Source organism: Erythrolamprus reginae, chromosome Z (assembly GCF_031021105.1).
Source record: "Erythrolamprus reginae isolate rEryReg1 chromosome Z, rEryReg1.hap1, whole genome shotgun sequence".
Taxonomy (NCBI): Eukaryota; Metazoa; Chordata; class Lepidosauria; order Squamata; family Dipsadidae; genus Erythrolamprus; species Erythrolamprus reginae.
Window position 1 is genome coordinate 25,406,670 of NC_091963.1, and position 19,013 is coordinate 25,425,682.

At 36.1% G+C, this 19,013-nt stretch overlaps 1 protein-coding gene across 6 annotated transcripts in view; it reads right to left on the reverse strand.

The window, feature by feature from the left end:
- The window catches only part of ANKIB1 (ankyrin repeat and IBR domain containing 1), a 56,491-nt gene that overhangs the window by 13,190 nt on the left and 24,288 nt on the right, over window positions 1-19,013 (reverse strand). For all 6 annotated transcript variants that reach the window (XM_070728151.1, XM_070728154.1, XM_070728152.1 and 3 more), the window contains exons 6-16: window positions 17,804-18,012; window positions 11,945-12,033; window positions 10,529-10,673; window positions 10,083-10,249; window positions 9,008-9,096; window positions 6,657-6,787; window positions 5,841-5,975; window positions 4,626-4,712; window positions 4,466-4,532; window positions 3,239-3,384; window positions 544-722 (exon numbers count right to left, since the gene is read on the reverse strand). In XM_070728151.1, the coding sequence (XP_070584252.1) occupies window positions 544-722; window positions 3,239-3,384; window positions 4,466-4,532; window positions 4,626-4,712; window positions 5,841-5,975; window positions 6,657-6,787; window positions 9,008-9,096; window positions 10,083-10,249; window positions 10,529-10,673; window positions 11,945-12,033; window positions 17,804-18,012 (1,444 nt within the window). The remainder of the gene's footprint in view (window positions 1-543; window positions 723-3,238; window positions 3,385-4,465; window positions 4,533-4,625; window positions 4,713-5,840; window positions 5,976-6,656; window positions 6,788-9,007; window positions 9,097-10,082; window positions 10,250-10,528; window positions 10,674-11,944; window positions 12,034-17,803; window positions 18,013-19,013) is intronic.

The following is a 19,013-nucleotide window of genomic DNA, read 5'->3' on the forward strand; positions in this document are numbered from 1 at the left end:
TTCAAAAAAGCCATGACACAAGTTCACCCTTGCTAACAGGGCCCTAGGCTCAATGACAAAACCAGGTTTTTAGCACTCTTTGAGATATCAACATTTTATTTCAAAGTTTCTAAGGAACAATTTTGTACTCTCGCCTCTAACAAAATGGAACATGCATAACTCTTCTCCTTATTTTAATTTTAGTCACAAGCACCAATGCACCCCATGACTTAAAATAATTAAGCAATGAATGATTAAACCAAGTTCATAAATTTTTAAAAATGAATTATTCAAGGCAAACCTGTGGGAACTATTTGCTCTGGTTTTCTTAGTCATGGATAGGCAGCCTGATGTTTTCCAGATGTTTTGAACTTCAACTTACATCAACTCAGCTAGTATTGGCAATGTTAAGAGAATGGAAGGAGTTGCAGTCCAAAACAACTGGACATCATCAGTTTACTATACCTTACTCTGATCAAACACGGCTGTAAAACAGGCTTACCATACTTGGTACTTACAAATTGTACTTCTTTGGGGGTGCAAATCTCTATTTTATGGGTTTACCTGCGCCTTGGAGCTTCTGGAGAATCAGCAGGAGCAACTCCACGAGCTACAGAGGCTAAGAACTCTTGCCTTTTCTGTTGAACAAGGCAAGCTGCCCGGATGATTTTATGGCGGGGAGTACGAAGGTAAGGTCTGTTCACTTTCTGAGCAAGATCTTCTGTAACCATTTCAAGGTCTGTCTACAACAGAAAATAATTCCTGTAACCAACACTTTACAAGGTGAAAATATATGTGCCAGCCATATAATCAATAATGAAGATAAATTCCATATATGAATTCCCTATTATAATGGTTAGGGATTGGCTAAAACTAATTATGGTTCCAGTAATTGGAATTTATTGTCCTCCCCAAACCCCAGTGCGTGCCCTGCACTTACCTGCATCCAAAACAGGCTGTATGAAGACTCCTGGGAGGGCCAGGGCCAGCCAGAAGTGCAGCCAGAAGTGGAATTTGGGGGTTCCCTGAACTGCACAAAATCTTAGCTAGAGGTTCACCTGAAACCCTGGAAACATCAAGCAGCCAATCCCTATATTATCCAATCCCTATATAATCCAAGCAAGAAGCATTACGACATAAGCAATGATGCACTTCTTACTATATCAATAAAAATAGGAAATGTTTTGAGTTTTAGATTGGCAACAAAACCCCAAAAGTCTAATAAATGTAATCCCTTTTAAATTAATATTTTAAGAGCCATTTATTTTTTTAAAAAAAGTGCACTTCAATGACTTATAAGAATAATATAAATTTAATGTGGATTCTAATTTATTAATGCAACGTAGAAAAAATAATTTGGGGAAGAATTCAGTAAAATAATTGGTTCAATCTATTAAAACCATAAAATTATATCAGCTGAAAAAAGCTGCTAACTAAACTATAATTATTGTTTGCATATTTGTGAATGTACATATCTGGATTTCATGTTAGATTCATATTTATCTAGGTTGTTAAGTCATCTTAGAAAACTAAATCTATAAGAATGGGGCTGATTCAAGCTTATTTAGAGAGGTTCTATGGGTGAAGTAAGATCTGAACATAAAACTCCTACGACCTAGGCAAATATTGTGACACGTCACTATGTTTTGTGTGACATGCTAGCATTCGCCAACATCCAACAACTACATTCTCAAAAATGTCCCTGTTCTTGTAGTTTTTGCAGATTGCACAAGAATGCTCTTGAATGCTCCAGAGCCCATGGAAATCATACCAGAATTGAACCTCCAAAAATTGTGTAAGAATGATTTTGGTTCAGAAGCAGCATAGGGCACAGAACATCATTCTTCAAAGCCACATCAAGATCAAAGAGCTCATGTGACCCAGAGAAGCCTTGAATAGGCCGCAGGAGTTGGTCACAAAGAACATCAGCTGAAGGTAAGCAGCTGATGGCAAATCCTGGGAAGTGTTGGGTTATCCCACCATTCCTAAGGCTGATTCACTTTGGGAACAGTAAATGGCAGTCTTCTGGTGTAGCATTTGGGGACCTGGGGCTGAAATTAAATTATGGGTGTTTACTTCAGGCTCAGCTTTGGCCCTACTTCCGAGTGATACTGTTCAGGGTTGCTTAGATTGGAGATTGGGAAGATAATTGCTTCTGTATTGTTCAGAGAGGTGGGTATAGCACACTAGTTTGGTCAAGTCTGAATTTTTAATACATTGAGCCCGAAAGATTGGTCATCACTGTCCTAATCTAATTTCTTAACAACTGTATCATCTTGATAAAAATAAGAGTAAAACATATAGTAAAGTTGGGTTCAAGGAAGTCTTTATATAGTGCCTTGGACAAGCAAAGTTTTTTTCCATTGTTAAAGATGTTTTTTTTAATTATCATTATTATATTTCCATAATGCCAAATGTGTTACAGTTAATCTTCTCCCCCCCATGCAACTGACAAATAAATCATTGCAGTACAAATAATCAAAACACTGGCTATAAATAAAATAAATGTGTTTGCAAGGCATGACTAGTTTATTGAATTATGGCTTGAGAAGTGTGGAGTGGGGTTCAGAATGCCTGGCCAATCCAAGGGTCTCAGTTCAGAGTCTTCCTATCAAGCAACTATTTAAGATTAGTAACGCAAATCCAAGCATCACTGAAGCATTGTCTTGCTATATGATCTTTCATTATGAGATGATAGAATAATTGAGAGAAGTCATAATTGGTAGCTGAGAGCCGTGAATAGTTCAGAATACTTTTTGTAAAGATGGTGTAGTAGGAGAGGGCTCAAAGTAATGCTTTAAGCTGTATGGAATGATTTATTCAGTCATGGCTGCATAGTAAAGTACTTGTTTGAGTAGATGTAATTTTGCAGCATGCCCTTAGATTCAACAACACCCTGCCTCCAATTTTCCCATTATTTTCTAAAAAGTATTCAAAAGATAATGCAGGGCTAGAATTGTTGGCCATACCTACAACTTGATGTAAAGATGTTGAAAGGGGAATAACATATAAGGGCATTGTTATGGCAATCAGAAGTGTAGTGAAGATTCTCTTTGGAGTTCTACTTAAATGCCTACTTAACAGAACATATTCAGATGTATGTCACCTATATGTAATATGTTGGTGTAGCACACTTGCAAAAACAACAAGATAGGAATTGCTATTTTCTGAATTGGCTAGGCAGGCACAGAATCTGTTTCTCTGAATCTTGATAAAGAAGAATTGGAGAACAAAGGCCACCACAGGATAATATATTTACCTGCATCAGTTCAAATATTTCTTTCTTTGTGCTTTTTGGTTCTAGAAAGAATCCATAAGGATAAGAACACTTCAGAATCCTCCGAGTTTTGAGGAGTTCTTGTACTGCATCTTCAATGAATGTAGTATCAGGACAACTTCCTTCTGCTGCAAATAAGTTCAGGTATTGCAAGTAAATTTTTATTTTTCTGGTTCTTGAAAAAAGCTACTCCAGCAAGCAATAAGGTCTCATCTGAATTAAACAAAAACTATTAATATTGTATAAAATGGTTAGAATGGTTTCTCATTCTTGACTTCAAATAAAAAAAATACTTGCAAGTAACTTTTTTTACTAACTGTATTCATTTTTCTGCAGTCAGTAAAATTTGATTATGATAGCCATCCAAAGCAGATATTTCAAGATATAAACATACATTGGTTTTGTGACTGAAAAGTAACTTCTTATAGATATATAATTCTGATTATTTTCAATTAATACTTCAACCTACATACTATTACTCTTTTTTAATAACTTGCTATTAAGATTTCATGTTGATAAAAATAAAATCACAGAAACAATAGCAAATTTTTTAGACATGAAAATAGATACAGGAATGTGTTAAAAATACCCCCAAACCATACAAATTTGAATTCAAAGCTGGAAGAATATTAACGATTACTATATAAAGCCATAAACCACCGATACAAAAACAGAGTAAGTTCTAACCTGTTGCTGTTCACATCAAAATCTTTGGTAAATATCCAAAATTTCTCTTGGGACTGAGAAGGAAACAACAGCACTGCAACTAAAAATGCCTTTCCTCATATCCATGCATAATGTACAGTTGTGATGGACACAAAAGACAATTCTTTACCTTATCTTAAAAAGGACAGATGTATCTAGAGAACAATGCTTCCTTAAATATAAAAAGGGAGTATTTAGCTGGGCAAAAATACTTTGGGTTCTGTTCAGACTGAAGCATCAATTCAAAGAGAAATGCAGGAAATGCATCCGTTTGACGCTAGTATATTGTACGGTATATCAAAGAGAGATTTAGAATGAGATTTAGTCGTTATAATTTTTTTGCAGAGAATATGGCATGTTTTTAAACAGGTCTAAAATGTTCTGCTATATTTAATATAATGTATCAGATCATTACTCAAACGTAGTTAGCAAAAATAATTAAATTAATACATGGATATTATTCTGAGTCCTCCACCATAATGCGGAAAAAACAAAGACACTTACATCCGCCAAGGGCTCTACTCAGCTGCTCCATCTTTTCTTTGGCTGTTTTGAGAAGGCGCTGTTCCAACTAAAAGAAAGAAAATGAAGACAATAATGAAAACTTTGTATTTTGAATAAATGAAGATGGAAACTGATTTAATATAACTATTTGTAATCATACTTGATAGCTGAGTTCATGGTTCTTAAATCTTGTATAATAATGCATAAATCTGTCAAGTTCTTGAAATCTTTTGTGTTTCTTTTCAGCCTGAAAAAAATGTTTAAAAAGGGAAGAAAAAAGTGGTTTTTTAATTTTACTCATAAGCAAGACCAAATATTCTACAGTTCTTAAATTGTGTACAATAGATAGAAATATACTCACACATGGTAATGAATATTGAACAAATAAATTAGTAATTGAATTCAACAGACAAAATAGAATAGTTAATCAATTTTAAATCAAAGAAACTCACTGCATATTGGAAGTGTTATATTAAATTCGATTTTGGGTTTAAAATATCTAGACAGGCCAAAAATGTGTTGATTCTGTTTGGATATAATGCTCACTCCATTTAAGATGAGAGGGAATAGCTGTTCCATAATGCTTTCTTTAATTATAAAAGTGGTATTCTAAAAGATCAGGTTAAGCTCCATCTACTTACTAACTAGAGATTCTGGCTGAATAGTTTACAAGAGACACTTGCTATGAAAATTCGAATTCTCTTTTTTCTTTTGTAGTTCAATATAGTGGGCCAGGTGTTTTAAAACTGAAGCTCCTCCAACTTTTTCTATATTGTTACTTTCAATATAATATAGATGGCAGGACATTTTAACAAACTCAAAACATTAATCGACACTCCCATATTGCAGTTAATGAACTGAACTATTAAGGGTTTTGTTTTTTCAGTCAAAGTAATGCAGCTACTATTATGAACAGTAAAACAAAATTTGTTGTTAGTAAATGATATTCTCACTTACATTTGAAACAGATTTTCAAAAACAGTTCTCTCAGGCTTTAATCTTACATTTCACATCTATTTTCTATACCTTTAATTTTGGATACTGATAGAAAATTTGGCTGACTTTCAATTACTGCTGAGTTTGACCTTTACTTAAATTTCTGATATGCATAGAAGACATAGATGAAGAATGCTTAGGAGGCTAATATTAATATATTTTGGAAACGGATGGATTAACTAACAAAAATACTTTTTAAGGTTAAATCATCCTAGTTCAACTGAACATGTTACTTTTACCTAATGTTTAGTGTCTAGCTATGAGTTAAAGAATCACAGCTTAGCACAATGTATGGAATCAGCCATTACATTCAAAACAAGAGAATAGCATATAATGATGTTAATAATGATCTATTCCTGAAAATAAATCATTTTCTTACCTCTGCTGTCATTTCTTTAGATTGTTCTTCTATGTGTTGAATTACTTCATAGCGAGTACATCTATAATATCCTCCAGTAGAAGAACTATGTTTTTTCCATTCTTCAAGGCATATCCAACAGAAATCATATTTGCACTAAGAAAGGAAAAGATATACATACAATATTCTGATATATATACTACACTACAAATGTAATTATATTTGGGTTGGCATCTTCAGTAACATGTCTTTATCAATTATTTCGCAAAGTCTCACACTGATAAATGATTATTAATTAAGAATCATATGAAATAATGTTGTCTTTTATAACAGCATACTACCTTAAAATATGGCTTGGTCTAACTGTGCCTATCTTTCTGAAAATACTAAATATATCTTCTGGTTCTTTTGATTTTTCTTTAGACATAGAAACATAGAAACATAGAAGTCTGACGGCAGAAAAAGACCTCATGGTCCATCTAGTCTGCCCTTATACTATTTTCTGTATTTTATCTTAGGATGGATATATGTTTATCCAAGGCATGTTTAAATTCAGTTACTGTGGATTTATCTACCACGTCTGCTGGAAGTTTGTTCCAAGGATCTACTACTCTTTCAGAAAAATAATATTTTCTCAGGTTGCTTTTGATCTTTCCCCCAACTAACTTCAGATTGTGTCCCCTTGTTCTTGTGTTCACTTTCCTATTAAAAACACTTCCCTCCTGAACCTTATTTAACCCTTTAACATATTTAAATGTTTCGATCATGTCCCCCCTTTTCCTTCTGTCCTCCAGACTGGGTCTAGGAGTGACATAACCCTAGTCAATATTTGTTCACCTTTGCACACTGCATGTGGTTGCATCCTTCATTTTTCTGAATGGGAGATTTACAGTTGGCACATGGTTTGGAGTTTGTGAGTAACCATAAGCAGTTAGCAGCATCTTCATAAGCGTCACTAACTCCCACAACTTTGAAGAGGGAAACAAAAATATTAGGTGCATATAACGTTCATGTAATATTTTCTTAAAACCAAAAGCTCACTGCGCTTCCTATTTTTAAAAGTTTGTAACCTAACATTAAAAAAACCCTCCACTTGTGGGATATCCCTCAATGTTCAGAAAATTTTTGTACTTTAAAGATAAATCTGATAGAGAATTTAACTGAACTTGAAAACCATTTGAGATTATTGTATTCATGTGACACTGACTGCAGGGGTTCTGCAACTCTCCCCCACTTCTCCCACCTATCACTTCCACTGTCTCAGCTGTCTATCCAGTGCACCAGCAAGCACAAAGCTGCTATGACACAGGAAGCCCAAGCCTGTTCCTTACCTACCACATCCAAAAGACCTCTGCAAGTTACAAGGCCCAGCAGTAGAACTAAATTGCTCTACATACCCTTGCATTTATTTGCTGCTACTGGCAGTTGTGTCTAGCCGATACAAGGCATGGCCTTCCTACAGAGGCTGCCATGTGTCATACTGCAAGTGTATACCATACTCATGATACTTTGGAAGATTCATAGAAACATAGAAGTCTGACGGCAGAAAAAGACCTCCTGGTCCATCTAGTCTGCCCTTATACTATTTTCTGTATTTTATATTAAGATGGATATGTGTTTATCCAAGGCATGTTTAAATTCAGTTACTGTGGATTTATCTACCACGTCTGCTGGAAGTTTGTTCCAAGGATCTACTACTCTTTCAGTAAAATAATATTTTCTCATGTTGCTTTTGATCTTTCCACCAGCTAACTTCAGATTGTGTCCCCTTGTTCTTGTGTTCACTTTCCTATTAAAAACACTTCCCTCCTGGACCTTATTTAACCCTTTAATATATTTAAATGTTTCGATCATGTCCCCCCTTTTCCTTCTGTCCTCCAGACTATACAGATTGAGTTCATTAAGTCTTTCCTGATACGTTATTATTTTGTGAAAAACCGTGGTATAGCGTTTCGCGAAAATCGAGACCGCGAAAATCGAGGGATCACTGTAGCGGGATCATAATCTCCCTCTTCCTGCTTGTTATACCTCTAGCTATGCAGCCAAGCATCCTAGTTGCTTTCCCTACCGCCTGACTGCACTGTTCACCCAGAAATCACTACCCCTAAATCCTTTTCTTCTGAAGTATTTGCTAACACAGAACTGCCGATACAATACTCAGATTGAGGATTCCTTTTCCCCAAGTGCATTATTTTACATTTGGAAACATTAAACTGCAGTTTCCATTGCTTTGACCATTTATCTAGTAAAGCTAAATCATTTACCATATTACAGACGCCTCCAGGAATATCAACCCTATTGCACACTTTAGAGTCATCGGCAAATAGGCAAACCTTCTCTACCAAACCTTCCCCTATGTCACTCACAAACATATTAAAAAGAATAGGACCCAGAACAGACCCTTGTGGCACACCGCTTGTAACCTGACTCTGCTCAGAATACTCGCCGTTAACAATAACTCTCTGATGTCTACGCTTCAGCCAGCTGCAAATCCATTGAACTATCCAGGGATTAAGTCCAATCTTCACTAATTTATCTATCAGCTCTTTATGTGGAACCGTATCAAAGGCTTTGCTGAAGTCCAGGAAGGCAATATCCACGGCACCACCTTCATCCAACACCTTTGTGACATAGTCAAAGAAATCAATGAGATTAGTCTGACATGATTTGCAAGTTTACAAGATTTGGAGAAGAGTGTTCTAAATGTTTGTGAGAATGGTATTAGCTCTTGTGACACTAGAAAGAGGATTTTCTGAGCAATCACTTTTGCTAGCTTTCTAGCACTTTGTAGGTTAGAAAGCTAACAAAAGAAATAATTTTGAAGGCTCCTTTTTTAAATTGCATGATTGGAAAAAGTTGCCTTCTAAACATTTGCGAGAATGCTCCTTGCAGAATGATATGAAGCGGCTTCTGTAACAAAGTTGGGCCTCATGTCAGCTGGGTTTGCTTGTCAGCAGCTACAAGAAAAAAACAACATAAAGGTAAGTGGAGTAATTCATTAACACTGCACACCCCTGCAAATGGCAGAGGTTACCCAAGCATGGTGGGATGGGACGAAGCAGTACAGGCCACAGTCTCATCCACAGTAGGTTCCCAGGCACTAGTGGGCCCTATAGCCTGCACAAGTCTTTTAACACATTGCATAGTTTCTATAAAATAAACAAAAGAGATACAATGGATATTCTTACGCTCTTCAGGTTTCATTTCTGTTATTTTCTGCAGCCAGTTTTTCCAAGTTTCACAATCACAAGGTTCATGGGCTTCACCTAAACACTCCCTAAAATGAACCCAGAGTTAGAATAGGGGGGAAACTAAACTGCACATTAAAACAAATGAAACACAGAATAGAATAGAATAGAATAGAATAGAATGGAACAGAATAGAACAGAATTATTTATTGGCCAAGTGAGATTGGACACACAAGGAATTAATCTTTAGTGCATATGATCTCAGTATGTATAGAAAGACAAGATACTACAGAATTTTCAAGAATAATTGTAAAAAACTGACTTTTTAATGACATCATAAACATAGCAGGAATATTTTCCCCCTCTACCTTATTCCTCACAGATCTATTTAGGAAATTTTTAATGCATTATAAAAGTATAACAGATGTCTGATTAACAGAGAAATGTGACCATGGCTTGGAATAACTAGTGTTTAAGATATTAAAAGCGTATATGTTTAGATGTAACAATAATGTTAATTGTCAATATTGTAGTTTTCAGTATCAATTTACAGTAATATATATTCCTTATATCAGAGGTTGGTAATATGTGGGCATGCAGGTAGTCCTCAGCTAACAATGACAACTTAGGCCAGAATTTTCATTGTCATTTGGTGTGGCCTTAAAGTTGTCATCATGTGACAGCATTTAATTAGTCACTATACCCCAGCAATCCCAGCTGCCATTATTAGGTGAGGATCATGGATGATTAAGTGGCTTCCAACAAGACGTCAGTGGGAGAGCCAGGAAGTTCACAGACAGGCTGATGAGCAGGTAATTGGCTACTGGGTGCAGAAGAGTACACAAGAGTCCAATGTCGCAGAACACAAACAAGGTAGGGTTTGGGGAGGGTGCTGCAGAGTATAAGAAAGTGCAGACAGGCCCAGCATAGTGAAGCTTGGGGTGGTTGCTCCAATGTGCAAAGGACTAGTGTGAAGCAATGTAAATGAAACAGGGTTTACTATGGCTGCTACATATTGGAAGGTTTAAGTATACTTAAGTATTGGAAGGTAAAGTCAAAAATAAACAAGCATTACCAGCAGAAAAGATGTCCTTTCCCACAATCCACAGCGGGGGCTCTTAATAATGTGAAACTAAGTGTTTCTGAACCAGCTGTATTAGATCCTTGTCTTGTTAGCCTGACTGCTCTTTCACAGGCTGGAGTAGGGCACCATTTAATAGAAGGATTATTTTCAACAAAGGCCTGAAAAAATACAAACAGCCAGTCAATCAATCAATCAATCAATCAATCAATCAAATAAATAAATGTAGTCAGACAAATTGCTTGACAAAGATTTATGGGATGCAAAACCCAAAGATAGCTTTAAATTATATATACATTATTTTCCAACGCAGCAGCAAATACTTTGATGGTTCTGGAGAGCAGCAATTATTTGTTCACCTTTCTGAGAGATTTCTTTTCACTTTAGAATAATAAACTCAACCAGATGGTTAAACACATTCTCAGAATTTCAGAGTTTACCTTAATATCAAACTGTAGGTAGCGTTTATCCATCTCCTTGGAAACCACACTTTCTATTATCTCCACTGGAACAAGCTGAAAGCAATCATATGCTGGGCAGAAAATATTGTGAGCTTCACCCTCTTGAATCTTCATATTCAAAAATCTATTGAATATATATGAAGATCAAAGAGCAAATATTAACTCCCTCAAAAATAAAGAACAAAATTAACTTTCAATAATAGTTTATCCATCAGGATAATTCAACAATTTAATTAATTAAGTTAAACAAGTAATTCCAAAGGATTTTTTTCAACCAAATGGGAGGTGGTCGACAAAATGAAGAATATGAAATATGAATATGGGGTTGTTTTTATCATAATAAACTTTCAATGTTTCGGTCTTATGAGAAAGATTATGGATTGGTTAAAGGCTCATCCACAAGGACAAACTTTGATTTGATCTCCCATCTCCCTTTCTTTTACTATTGCATTTGCTTTATGATGCATCTAATCTTTTTTTTTATCCTTAGAATAAGCCACCTTCCAAATGGGGATCAGCGAGACTGGGGGGGATAGGCACCATCACTAATGAGGAAGATAATTTCCAACAAATAAAAGCTACTGATTGCAAAAGAAAAAAGGAAGGGAGGGAGGGAGGGAGGGAGGAAGAAAAAAAGAAAGAAAGAAAGAAAGAAGCACTGAAAATACTAAAATCAAATTTTCTACATTAATGTACATCATTGTTTCTCAATTATTTTCTGTTACGCCCTCCCTAGGAAAAAGTAAACATTTCGCCCGCCCCCCCAATTCTCCGCCAGGATGATTGCAATATTCTGCACACTTTTGTTAAAAAAACTCAAGCGACTTATCAGCGTGATTGAGGTGTAATGTGTTTAAGTGACGCCTTAATTTATTTGGCTTCATGCTGTCCGTTGCCAACATTTTTAGGCACAGTAAACATACTGGTTTTTCCTTGTCTCCCATCATAGTCGCAGTGAAGCCAAGTGCTATATATGCTTCACCATATTTCCTCTTCTTAGCTTTCGGGAGACTTACATTTGTCTCATTATTTCCCTCTCTCTCCTCCTTTCTTTTCATCTCTGTTAAACATTTTTCCATGGTGCCATTTAAGGGTTTGTTATATGCACTTCATATCTCCTATTCTGTGCTGTGTGCTATTGTTCTATGCAACCCCCCCCTACTCCCTGCAGCAAAAGAAGCACATTCCCCAGAGTCATATGCCCTCCTTGGCATCGCTCCCCCCCCCCCCAGGGGGACCCACCCCACTATTTGAGAAACACTGAATGAATAGGATTGCTTATTTCTGATGAAATGTAGCATTTATATATCAAAACTCTTTTAAAATATAATTATAAGAATTAGACTGTGGACCATCCAAAATAGTTTTTAATAAAAAAGTTAAATTTGTACTTACCCTTCCCAACATGCTCTACAAAATTCATGCCCACAAGGCATATCAACTGGATCTTCAAAGATAGAAATATTACACATACAAATTTCACACTGCAGACAAAAAAACAGTTTAAAAATTAATGTATGTTAAGATGGTCTGATCTGATCCATAGCATCTTCTAATTTCTTCCATTTTATCTATTTCATTTGCATCCTGCCCTTAGTCTGGTGTTGCTGAAATGTGAGAGTAAAAACACATAAAAGTTGTGGTGATGAAGAGATGTAGTTGAGGAAGATAAAAGTAACAACTAATATTGATTGGTTCAATTTTTTTTAGCCTTTCAAAAGAGCAGCGAACAAAAAACTTGCTGTAAAATGTTAGTTTATTTTTCACGATGAAAAATTAGACTAAATGAGTTCATATTCTCCAAGGCTTAGAAACTGCTATTCTAACTCAAGAAAACTATCACTTATATATTTCTGAATCCACTGAAAAGGGGTGTTGGCTTACCTGAATGCCTATTCTCAATTGGTTGCAGAAAAGTCCAAGAATGGGTTGCTATAGTCTGATCTGCCTAGTTATATTTTTCAGCCACCGCTCCTTGCCTCTCTGCACATGCCCCAGTTTCTGATGAAGTGATGGCTGAAAATGAGACTTGCACATAATGTTAGAGATAAGGTGGCTCCAGATCCCACAAGCATTATCTAGGGCGAGGCTGGACTATTCCGCAACCAACTGAGAATAGGCATTCAGGTAAGCCAAAGCTCCTTCTCCTATATGGTTGTGAAATAACCATATGGATATACCAAAGCCTGCTATCCCTAAGGGTGGGTAGCCATTGGGACTGGAGTCCTCAAGGTTAAGTGGACCTGTTGCACAACTCTCTTCCCACAGGAAAGCTCCACCGAGGCAAAGACATCAAACTTGTAATGTCTAATGAAAGGGGAGGGGGTGGCCCAAGTGGCCACTCTGCAGATATCATCGAATGAGGCCTGCGTAGCCCATGCAGCGGTGGTAACTGCACTTCTTGTGGCATGTGCAGTGATGCATCTGGGAGCCGGGATAAACTGGCTAGATGCGTTTCAGTGATGCATGCTCTCATCCAGCGACCAATAGTCAAGGATGACACCTTAGTATCCATCAAAGAGGTTTGGAAAATGACAAAGAAAGCCTCCCATCCCCTGGTGGGCATTGTCTGCTTGATATAAATTTTTAGAGCCCTCCATACATCCAGTTTATGCCATCTTCAGTCAAAGCCATGAGAAGGCCGAGTGCAAAAGTTCAGTAGAACCAACTCCTGGGCTCAGTGGAAATGGAAGTTGGCCTTGGGAATGAAGGAAGGATCAGGTCTTACAGTTATCTTCTCTTGATAGATGCAGAGGTCAGCTCTGATGGATAAGGCCCCCAATTCAGAAATATGCTGGGTGGACGTTACGGCGACCAGGAATGTTACCTTGAGAGTCATATACAAACTCCCAAGGGCTTGTCTGCTTGGAATTGTCCCTTTAATTTTTTTAAATTGGATATGATTAAATTGGAGTGGCCAAATTGAAAGGAATAAACTTGAATCCAGAAGTCTCGATGTCCAGGAATGGTTTTGTTAGAGACAAAACTGCAAAGACTACTGTTTCAGATCTGACTGAGTCAGAAACTGGGGCATACACAGAGAGGCAAAGGAGGAGTGGCCGAAAAAACATAGATTCGGTAACTGGGCAGATCAGACTGTAGCAACTCATTCCTGGACTGTTTTGCAACCATACAAATTTTACACTGGTTGAAAGAAGCCTTCCTGTAAGTCCAGTTGATAAATCAGATGTTCTATTCTTCCCCGAAGGAGAGAATCTTTATATAGACAATACATCCATTGCTAACTGTAAATTTCCAGATTACTGCCATGCTCAGTTTGTGAAGTAGTCCATCAAGGCACTATGCCCTCCAAATGAAGTAGCAAGAATTGTGAGTAAAGCTTTTATTTAATGCCATCATCTCCCCCACAGCTTCATTAGTTACCCATTATTTTCCAGACTCAATTCCACGTTGAGTATCCTCTATAAAGCTTTCAGTGATTTGGACCCAATTACTAGAACTATGTACTCTGGTTTGTCTGGCACTCTTAAATCCATAGTGAGTCACTTTTTCCAAGTCTCTTAATAATAGCAACCAACAATGGCTTTTCTTACAGGTAGTCCTTGACGTACGACCACAATTGGGTCTTGAACTTCCGTTGCTTAGTGATGTATGAGCCGTGGCTGATTTTATGACCTTTTTTTTTGCTGTGGTCAAGCAGTCATTAATGAATTTAGCTTGCCCATTGACTTTGCTTCTCGGAAACCCCTGGGAAGATTGCAAATGGCAATCACTGGGACATTGCAATCATTGTAAATAACTGCCGGTTGTCAAGTGCCTCAATTTTGATAATGTGACCATGAACAATGCAATGATAATAAAGTGTGAGGACTGGGTCATACATCACTTTTTTCAGCAATATCTAACTTTTAAGAGTTATTAAATGAACTACCAGAATTGAAGCACTGTGGAACTTTTAAAAACAAGAGCATTCCCTTTTGTTATGGTTTAAATGGGCCAAGAATTTATAAGCCAAGTACATATATATAGAGGCCATTTATATATATTTAAATAAAGTGTTTATGCTTGATGTGAGCTGCCCCGAGTCTTCGGAGAGGGGTGGCATACAAATCTAATAAATTATTATTATTATTATTGTTGTTGTTGTTATTGTTATTATGTCAATACAACACAGCAAACGAGATTTTCGTATTTCATCACCAGTTAGGCGCTTCCTAAGCACCTAAGACTGTGTGATGTAGCAGCGAATTATGTTTGCCAATCCCAGTAAAGTGGCCTTTTGCAATTGACAGATTATTATTATTATTGATGCTGACAAGAAAAATATGAAAAAAATAACATACTCAATTTAAAAAGTTAAAACAGTTTAAAAGGGGGGGCATTAAAAAGGGACTTTTTCAAAGGGATTTTCCAATTATAACGAAAAACCTTTGACAGATTAAAAAGTATGATCTTCTCACCGATATATGCAAGATCACATAATCATAATCTTTCTCATCTATAGGACCAGAGTATTACCAGGCTGACTTTTAAAATTAGATGATTGCGATAAGGTAAGAGGGAGACAGAAACAGAAAAGGAACAAGAAAAACTTAAGTACAATTACATATAATTGAATTATATGAATTACACACAATAGAAACTAAAATTCAAAGTTTCACTGGAACTACATTGATATCTTACACAATAAAAGCCACAGAACTTATCGCAATTCAGCAAAATACATTTTTATGTAAACTGTCAAATATCAGACCTATTACTGCAAAACTACTAGAATGAAATACAATATAGTAGTTCGCTCTTCACACAATGGTAGTCAAAAAAGGTCATGAAATTAATATTAAAGGGATTTCCGCTATAGTGGTTTCTATCTTTCCTCTCTTAAAAGCACAGATAGTCCTTGATTTACAACCACAACTGGGATCGGAATTTCTATTGAAATTAAGGGCAGTCATAAAATGATAGGATATGATTTTACAACTATTTTTTACTATGGTTGTTAAGCAAATTGCATGGTCACTAAATGAATCACACAATTGTTAAATAAATCTGGCTTCCCCAATCCTTTCTTTGTCTTAAACTGATGGGAAGGAAAGGGAAGATTTTTATTAATATTTCAACCTCTCATTAGTGCAGTAGATTTTATTCTAACTGAGGGCAATAAAGTACCCTTTTTACCGAGTTTTACTGAGGGCAATAAAGCACCCTTATTGGTTAATCTGCATTTGAATAATTTGTCACATGCTTCTGTAAAATTTTGAGACAAGGAGAAAAATAAGGTTTTATAAGAAAGCATTGTTTAATTGTTCACTTCCTTTATTTGGAAGTAATAAATTTTTATTTATACACACCGGTCATTATAAAACAGTTATTATTTGCCCTATTACAGATAACTCTCCATTTATGACCCATAATCTTGATCATTGAACACAATGGTCATTAAATCAGACACTATATGACCACTTTGCTCAATGACAACAAACCTGGCTCACTCAGTGGTGGTCATTAAATGACCCTGTGGATCATTAAGGAAAGCACTGGGAGAGGGCCAAGGCCTCATGGACATGGTGAGATGGGGAAAGGGCCTGGAACTTCTAATATATCTGGGAGGCTCAGCCTCTCTCCCTGCCTCACTGGAAATGAAAGCAAAACCCTTAAACATCTGCTTTGAGAACGCTATCATTCACTGACATTTCCCCTCCACTCCAAAAGGCTCAGAAGGGCTCTGGAGAGGAAATTGCTAGCAAATGTCAAAATTTTACTGGCATTCACTAGCATTTTTGTCCGATTTGAGGTCCATTCCTCCTATGCTGGTAAGGAGGGGAAATAAAATATCTTAGCATGCAGAGGGTTTGATTCTAAAATCCAAATGTACTCTCTGCTTGCAACTTTCTCTACTAGTTTCTCCATTGACTTTTTGGATAAACTAGCAAAGGTTGGAAATGGAGATTACATGATCATAGAGCACTTGGCAACTGGACATAAATATGAACAGGTTGAGAAGCACCTAAAATGCAGATATGTGACTGGGAGTATTCAGTTTTACTGTATTCACTCTTTGTTATAAGTAAAAAGTTAATATAACCTTATCATGGGTCTTACTGCAGTGTAAGAAGTTGGAAGTCACTGCTTTGTTTTTCTTTTTTGTTTCCCTCACTTTATCTCCTCTATACCTCCTCTACTTTTTCCATTGTTAATGTGAGTGTGATGGCTCAGCAGATAAAGACACTGAACTTGTCTGTTGGAAAGCTGAAGCCCAAGTTTGAGACATGAGTGACGTGAGACAGGGTGAACTCCTATTACATGCCCAGCTCCTACCCACCTAGCAGTTCAAAATAATGCAAATGTGAGTAGATAAATAGATATTATTTTGGTGGGAAGGTAACAACATTCCGTACAACTTTGGTGCATAGTTATGCCAGCTTCATGATCACAGAAATGTCTTCAGATAAGGCTGGCTCCCTTGGCTAAGAAATGTCCCTAGGAGTTGGAAATGCCTGGACAGGAGAAACTTTTGCCTGAACCTTTTTTCCACTGGTTTTATTTCTATTTTATGTTATATTGCCATTTAATAAAAACATACATAAATGTGAACAGATTGATTGACAAGCATCTGTAATATAGTCATGTGACCTGGGGGAGATGCGGCATGTGGTTTTATGATAGTCAGAAGTGCTTTTTGGCCTGTAAACCATCAATTCCATGGCCATTGTGACTGCAATGCAATGGCTGACCTGAAACTCTGTAGAATTAAAAGGAGAGTATTTGTTCACTACAGCTCATGTGTTCGGTACTGCATTCGAGGGTATTGCCTATGCAGTTGAATAGCAAAAGTTTTCTGATCAGAAGTAAGATTTCATTCTACTATCTAATATAATTTTTTTTAAAAATGTTGTTGCAATTACTTAAAATATGACCCAGTGAGATATTTAACAACTTCAAAGTGTAGTGTAATCATGTAATATTATTAGCACAAGTAATATATTATTGTACATTGAGAGCTACAATGTACAATATTGTAACTAATGGTATACTAGTTAAAATTGTGGATGTGCAGCAGAGAGACTGAGTTTTTTGTTTCTTGTTCACCCTCAAACACAGACATAAGAACATGACTCTGAATCAGTCATGTTCTTCCAGCCCAATGTAGCTCACAAGGTTTTCATTGTGGGGGAAAAAAATAGGAGGAGAACTCTGACCATTGCCCTGAGCACCTATACAGAACGAAGGATACAAATCTAATAAATAAAATATAGTATCATTCTAGAAATCTATTTCAAGAATGAAGCATACCATAGTTGTCTCAATGTCCCCTGGTGTGAGGCTAATTTCATCTGGAGAAGTGATAGAAGAACGAGTAGTCCGAGGAGTTCTTGGTGAAGGAAGTGTATCCCAGGCATTATATCCACTTGGAGGTGGTGTTGGCATTTGAACACCTGAACGCTGGCAGCAGTTCTCTGGATTAGTCATCCAAGCTTCAAGTAATTTTTCTCTGTCCCAATCTTAAATAAAGTGTCAAGAAAGTAGGATAGCAATAACCTTTCAACAAAATGTCAGAGAATTTTAAAGTATAGATGTTATAATATTTAAAAATTCTTATACATAATCATGGGCATATGTAATCATGAAGAAAAATCTTCAGAATTAAAAATTTAAAATAAGGACTAATCACAATAATATATTCAGAACAGCTTCCCAGCTATCAAAACTGTAGTACAAGCGCAAAATGCAATACTGTCTGATAAAATACTAACTGATCTATCAGAGGAAAGTTCTTTTTTAAAAAAGAAATTGTTTTTATTTTATAGAAAAAATAGATTCACCTTACTTAAAATTACTTAACCTTAAAATTACTAGATTGATTTTAAAAACTAAGCTGGCTAGGATAGTAGACTATTCAAAGAAATTGGGGGGAAAAAAGTATTCTGGAATAAGATGATGTTAAACTGCTTTTATTGTGTTGTCAAGGAAACACATGATAGTGTCCAAGAAATCATTAGAAATTAAATTTAATTCAAAGGCGATTTTTCTATTATCTATGTAGATCAAACCAAACTTGATTTTTAGGCTAGCTAAGAGATAAACCTTTCCCCAGATTGGGGATGTAAAGAATGATACATATCCCAGAGCTATTTAGGCATTGAAGAAAAAATATGTTAATTTTAGAAAACTAAAACACAGATTGGATTTGTGCTACATGTTATGCTGTATTATGGTTAGATTTACTGTTGTCGAAAGTAGAAAGGATTTCCTCTTGTCTAATTTTTTTGAGCTTATAACAAATTATTTCAGTTCAATTTTTAATTGAACCACTTTACTACACTGAGATTTTGTGACACTGGTGAGAAAAGCAAATTTTATTAGCTGCTGTTCAATGATTAATAATGATAATGATAATAATAATAATAATAATAATAATAATGAAGAAGAAGAAGAAGAACAACAATAACAACAACAACAACAACAGAGTTGGAAGGGACCTTGGAGGTGTTAAGAATTCAAC